Source organism: Echinococcus granulosus (assembly GCF_000524195.1).
Source record: "Echinococcus granulosus chromosome Unknown EG_S00012, whole genome shotgun sequence".
Classification (NCBI taxonomy): Eukaryota; Metazoa; Platyhelminthes; class Cestoda; order Cyclophyllidea; family Taeniidae; genus Echinococcus; species Echinococcus granulosus.
The window spans coordinates 1,050,182-1,056,821 of NW_020170392.1; the positions used below are offsets into that span (position 1 = coordinate 1,050,182).

At 43.4% G+C, this 6,640-nt stretch overlaps 1 protein-coding gene across 1 annotated transcript; it reads right to left on the reverse strand. All coding sequences in view use genetic code 11, as the record gives it.

Moving 5' to 3' along the window:
* Positions 1-686: 686 nt before the first annotated feature.
* EGR_02666 (THO complex subunit) lies at positions 687-4,819 on the reverse strand (the record flags this gene model as incomplete). The annotated part of the gene is made up of 7 exons (XM_024491915.1): positions 687-791; positions 875-1,375; positions 2,517-2,837; positions 2,880-2,941; positions 3,911-4,436; positions 4,505-4,546; positions 4,757-4,819. The coding sequence occupies 7 exons, from the start codon at positions 4,817-4,819 to the stop codon at positions 687-689; spliced, it is 1,620 nt and encodes a 539-aa protein (XP_024353730.1).
* Between the last annotated feature and the right edge of the window lie 1,821 nt (positions 4,820-6,640).

Consider the following 6,640-nt stretch of genomic DNA (forward strand, 5'->3'; position numbering starts at 1 on the left):
ACATACTTGTTATCAACAAAGGATTATCACAGTAATAACTACAGCATGCACTAGTGAGCGAATTAAACAGAAAAGGAAAGCAACATCTGAGCTTCCTTGATGCACAAAACCCTGACACTCAATCAAAATACAGAATGAAGCAAGACAAACAGTTCTGGTAAGTGATTCCCATAGTACTTAAACCACACACATCAGTTGGTTCACAAAAACCCTGGTGAGCTCTTATTCGTCGACCTTTTCATTTACGATTACACAAACAGGAAGCGGATACACTATAACGGTGAAAAATTCAGAATTCATTTTGCCGCGAATTGTGTTAATTTCTGAAAAATCCCTCCACAGGGGTTTGCATAAGCAGAAGCTTTTGATGCACTGCTTCACGACCATCAACAATTTTTGACTGAAGTTAACGCTGTCTCTGCCATCCAGAGACTTGTTGCTAAAACCTTAGGAACGGCAAAACTGAATGAGAGAGTCCTAAAGCTTTATCAGAGGAAAAGCTTCTAAGTAAAGAGGGACAAGGGTTACTTGATGTAGTGAAGAAAATTTGCAAACATAAATTAATGCAAGAAATGGTAATGGACGATTTTGGCGCAGAAGCCGATGTAGTCATAATGATGCATAGTAAAATCGAATTCAACGTATAAGCTAAGGAATAGGAGAAAATGAAAGTTAAACATCGGCACTCACTTCTTGAACTTCACTTGTGCCGTGAGATATTGGAAGATAATGACCAACTGGGTCAGTATGTACCTACGAAAGTTGCGGTCCATGAGCTGCAAATCTATAAGCTGAAAGTAAACCCAATCGCTGTGACAAATCAAGATGTTGATAAAGCTAGAAAAAACGAAACACTCGACAGCGGTGAGAGTACCTTCTCACTGGTCAGGTACATAGTGAATTGATGCCAGGGAGCCTCACTACCGCAACCAGCGATGAGTCGGATGCTCTGAAAGGTAGAGACGACACATTCAGTGCACTCCACAAAGACCTTCCACCCCTCAGAAGTGTAGCAGTGGGCAGGTGCCTTCAGCACCTCCTGGAGCCGCCAGAATCGTCGGTAGAGGTCGGCATTGACTAGAGCGCTGGGATTAACTCCAGCCTCTGCATCGCCTCCCTCACCTCCATCAGCGTCTGTCTCAGTGGTGAGGGAGTGAAAAAGGCTCTCGTCGGGGTCCTGGTTGAAAGCCACCTCCTTCTCCAGATTGAAATTAGAGGTGAAGTTGAGACCGGACTTTTCGTTTAGAGGAAAGAGACTGGTGAGGAAGAGCTGAATACGACCGCAGAAAACGGTGTTCTGTGACTTGGACAGACGACGAAGCAGATCATTGCACATTCGGAGTAGCGTATTTCGCCCCGAACCAAATAGCGAAGCCTAGGTAACCGAGAAAGATGGAGAACTGAGCTCACACTGAAATATAAAAGCCTTGTAGTAATTAGCAGGTTGGGTAGGAATATTGTCGAAGAGGACCATCTGATGTGGAACCCCAATACAAAGTCTCCTTAATGAGTGAGGTCCCTGAAAAGAGGAATCTAGGCAACCTAAAAAGCTGAAGATGCCAGTGATGGGTCGAGAGTAAAGGACGGACACACCAAATTAATAAAAAAATAACTTTCCAATTTAATAGCGATTGGTAGGTAACAGGAAAACAGTGAATAAAAATCAAACATTAAAAATAAGAACCCGTTAAATAAGAACCCAAACACGACATAAATTTACTGTCTTTATCATTCAGAAAATTTTGGAGACAACAAGACATGCAATAAATGTGATGAGTTTAGATTGAAAATGGGAATAAATATCCAAACAAAAGCAAAAAATCTAGTTGACGGTGCGCTTTTATGCTTGAAATCTAGGGAACCTATTTATGATAGGTGCAATAAATATCCGCTACGGAGGTAAGAACTTAGTAACTGAGTAATCACTTGGAAAACTAATAGACATGGCAAGCAGTACACTTATATTCGTCTATCAAATCAACGATAAGCCAATAAAAAGTGCCAAAAGATACTAACGTGGCTGCTAACTAAAGTGAGGGAGGAGGTGAGACAAAGAAAAAAAAAAACAGTAATTAAACAGGATAAATTGTGCTTTAGCAGGAATAAACAGATGTGAATAGAGGAATGAATGGCGACAAAAATGCGGATTTCGGGGTGATGAGGTCACTTTAGTAGGATACAAATCAGAAGTTTTTATGCATAACAGTTTGGTAAAGATAAAGACAAGTGCACGAACATCTTTGGTTAATAAAGCAAGCAAATCAGCAAAATAAGCAAAAGTGAAAAACCTCTATCAACCAGGACACAATGATCAGAGTTCCGCACCAATGTGGATTTTGAAGTGCCTTCAATCAGAAGTTAAAAAAATTAACATTAAGCCCTATTTCAGGAAAGACTAATAACCAAATCAGAAAACCAAAATCCATTTGGCGATTCAGCAAAGGCACAGTAATTGTCGGTTTCAAAGCAGGGCCTTTCAAACAAATATCAAAGGAAGAGGGCAATAACAGTCATACATCTTTGAGCGCCTTGATAGTCTCTTCAAGAAAGTGGAAGTTAGCCTCGGCCTCCGCAATGGATTTAGTGTTGACGAGATCGGCGAAGAGGAGGAAAGGTGTGGAGGCAGAGCAGATGCTCTCCACGGCAGCTGAGGCGGCCAGTCGAAGGAGAGCGCGCACCTCCACCATCGAATCGCTGCCGCTGAGAAGAGAGAGGGTGCGTTCACGGAATGCCAAATCCATCACCGACTTTTTCTGCTCCGGTGCGAGTTTAATCGACTCACTGAGTGATTTGAGACTCTGAAGCGTGATCTTGGAGGGATAATCGCCTAAAAAATTCTAAATGATGAAGAAACAATGGGGAGGGATGAAATGGCTTACGTTGACCGCCTTGAGGGATGTGACAAATTCTTCTGTCATTATTGGGCAGTGTGAGAAACGGTCTATAAGAATAATAATGTAAGTGCAAGGTTAAAGTGAAAAACACGATCTTAGTGCCAGTTAAAAATATGAATCGAAGCATAAAAGGAAGACCCAAGTGAGAAGGAAAACTGCGCAATAAATGGGCGGTAACAAAGCGCTAGTGCCTACACATGAATTAGAAGAGGCTTCAAATAATATTCTAATGTTAAGGCATTAACACTATGAGAAATCTAGGTAAAGCAGAAAACCACTTTCTTAAAGGACAAAAAACACATAAGAGTGAGACGAGAGTGTGCTCCAGCAATGCTGTTACGTCATAAAAACCATACTGATCAAAGCAAAGTGAGCACCACACCAACTGGCAACGGAATCACGGATATCGACAAATCACGGTTCAATGAGTAATAATGCACCAGTGATAAAATTGGGAATTTAAGTAACAACAGACGCTGAAATTAAAGATATACCTAGGACCTTTTTTGGTTGACAACATTTATCATTAAAGGATGGGTTTGTACCTTTTACCAAGTGATAAAAAGGATGTCAAATGAGAGAAACAGAGAAACCATTCTTAAATAGTTGGTAAGATTTGCGCTAGAAGATACTGCTCTAAAAATCACCATAAAATGCATTTTTCTAAAAAGGAGGTATTGAAGGGATCCAAAATGAACGATTCCGTCTACTACAAAGACAATAAATTCGAGGCAAATTGAATCAAAATTAATGACGATTTGGGTTATTTAATCTTTGCTTCAGATGTTAAAACATGCAAAGGCGCATCGTTTATTCTTTTGCAATACTTATATTTTTTAGTGTTCCTATCAAAGAGGAGACGGGGCTATAAGTCGGACCTCGTGACAGGGTCGGCGTCCTGCAGGCCTGAGAGCGGTTATGGATCCTCACACCCCTAAACTCTGTACTACTTTTTCCTATCCACTTCCCCCAGTAAATATGTCGAAATCCAGCTAACCTGGTTGTTCCACAAGTACGAGGAACAGAGAAGAGGAGACCTACGAGCCTCGTCCTACACTGCTGGCAGCGTTGGCAGACCTCCCCCCTTTCGGAGATGACATGAACTTTGAAGACTGGCTGAAAACTGATGAGTTCAACCTTCATCTCTATCCTCGGTGCCAGAGAATACCCATAATTCTCCGCGCTCTCCCCCATGATTGATTTTTGGCCGCGGTCTACTCCGACATCACCCACGATACCGACATTGATCAACGCTGCGGTACGTTGTCTCAACTCGTCATCGGTCGAGAAGAACAAAGCTATGCCAGAGACTTCCTCCTCCGTTTCCAAAAAGCTGACGAGGACCACGAAGAGTGCGCTAAGAACCTTCAACTTCTGGCGGAACGCGTTTTCAGTGGCTGTCCTCCAAACAAGGTTGCTATCTGGGTAACGGTTCAGTTTAGACATGGAGTTTGACCTCCTGATTTGGTTGAGAAGCTCTGCGACGCAAAGACCAACTCGCTTGGTCAACTGGTCAAGCTCGCAGCCAAGAAGTGGCAGGACCTTCGGGCGACCCCGATCTTCCAGGAACCTCAAAACTGGTTAAAGTCAACATTTTCGCATAGGCCTACACCGGAAGAGATGACGTCGGCCAGCAAGGTGGCTAGATGGATCTGGCAAGAATAGTCAGAAGTCTCTCTGGAGGATGAGAATTTATGGTACTAAGAAGGTGTCCAGTGCAAACATTTCTGCAAGAGTTACTCAAGCAACTCGGCCACGTGGTTGAAAGGAAGATGCTAGTTGCCTAGAGCAAAAGATACTGGTGACCTTCGCCCACCCCGAATTTACAGGATTTCTGCCGATTTCAAAAGGCCTCAACCTACAGCCATTGCATTTTTACGACCCATGCCCACCGGTTTCCCGAGGGAAAGAATGGGTATAGACATTTTGGGTCCTTTTTGGCCCACCAAGAGAGGAAACCGATATATTTTGGTTATAGTAGGTTACTTCACGAAAGCGGTAGAAGCAGAACTCATGAAGTCACAAAACGAGAAAACGGTTGCCTCAGTTTTCTTTAATCGATGGACTTACCAGTATCCAGTGCCCGAATCCTTTCATAGCGATCAAGGCTCTACTTTTGAGAACCGACTCTTCACTGAGCTATGCAAGATGTGCCAGATCTCAAAGACACGCCCGACCCCTGCACATCCGCAAGGCAACGGCTAGGTGGAAAGAACAAATCGCACACTGATTAAACTACTGAAGGCTTTCACTAGGGACGCACAACCAGATGACTAGGATTTAAGCCTAGGGCGTGTTCTTCTCGTATACCGAGCCATGGTCCATACGTCAACGGGTATTTTTCCTTTTAAGATGCTCACAGGTGGTAAAATAAGAGTGCCTTCCAACATCTTCCTGCCAAACACCGACGAATCAGCCAACAATGTTCCAGAGTAAAAACTGCGCCTGAACGAAAACACAAGAAAAACTTTTAACGCCGCACGCAAACATTTGCAGCTGTCTTATATCAGGCAGGAGAAATATATACGACTAACAGCCGGACGAACGTCTACCGAGAAGGAGACCTAGTGCAAATTTACAGACCCGTTCCCCATATCGGGTGGTGAAGGCGATCTCACCTACAAACCACCTCATTCGCAACGCTCAACTGCGCACCTAGCCAGCAACCGTTCACCACAACAAAATGAGACCCTAAAAAGGGCCACCACCGCTTGGATATGAAGATGAGATTTATGGCCAGAAAGAAGACAGGAAACCACCGGTTGGGAACTTCGAGAGGAGCTCATGAGTGGTAGCACCGAGGGCGGGGCTGAAAGGACGAGAAAGCTATGTAGTACTTACATTGTTTTTATGTCCCTTACAGAGGGGAGGTGGGGATACGAATCGGACTTCGTGGCAGAGTCGACGTCCTGCAGGGCTGAAAGCGGCTATGGATCCTCAACTTCCTAAACTCTACTACTTTTCCCTGCTCACTTCCCTCAATAAATATTGTAGAAATCAAACCAATCTGGTTGTTACGAGAGTACGAGCAGCGGGGCGGGTGCCTACAGGCCTTGATCTACACTTCATTAAGGCAATCAAGGGGCAGGGTTAGGAGTAAGGAAATTCCGAAGGAATTCCCGTCACTCGTTTTACAAATGCAGAATTCGCCATGGCAAATTGTAGACCCCAAGAATGTATGATTTTTGCTTATTTGCAAAATACTTACCTCCTAAATAACAAATAGTGTGCTCCAAAAATAACCGCGTTAAAATGTCAATATATCATAAAAAAGCAAGTTCTGGTAGCATTTTAACAACAGCTTTGAAGCTCCGCATAAATCGTGCCACATTTTGCGCGGCTAAGTTTGCAAGTTTTTTTTATTTCTAATAACTTAATGAAAGCGACGACCTTAGCAGTGCCTCTTTTTGAATTTTATTTGAACGAAATCTGCCTATCGATATTCTGCTCACTCCGATGTGCAGAATTTTCGGTTTTTTAACCTTCTTTTACCTTATTTGCACGACAAATGGGAGGCACAGTTTAGTTCATGTTCATGCACTTTTTCGGCACGGTGACAGAGCGTCCATTAGACCGCATATTTTCGATGGATATGATCCCCACAAAGTGTGGCCTGACGGACTAGGTCAACTGACTCAAGAGGGCATCGAACAGCTCTTTCTACTAGGAAAGTGGCTGAGAAGCAAATATGGCCATTCTATTGGAGAAAACTACAATGCCTCTACTTTCCATATGCGCAGTACGGA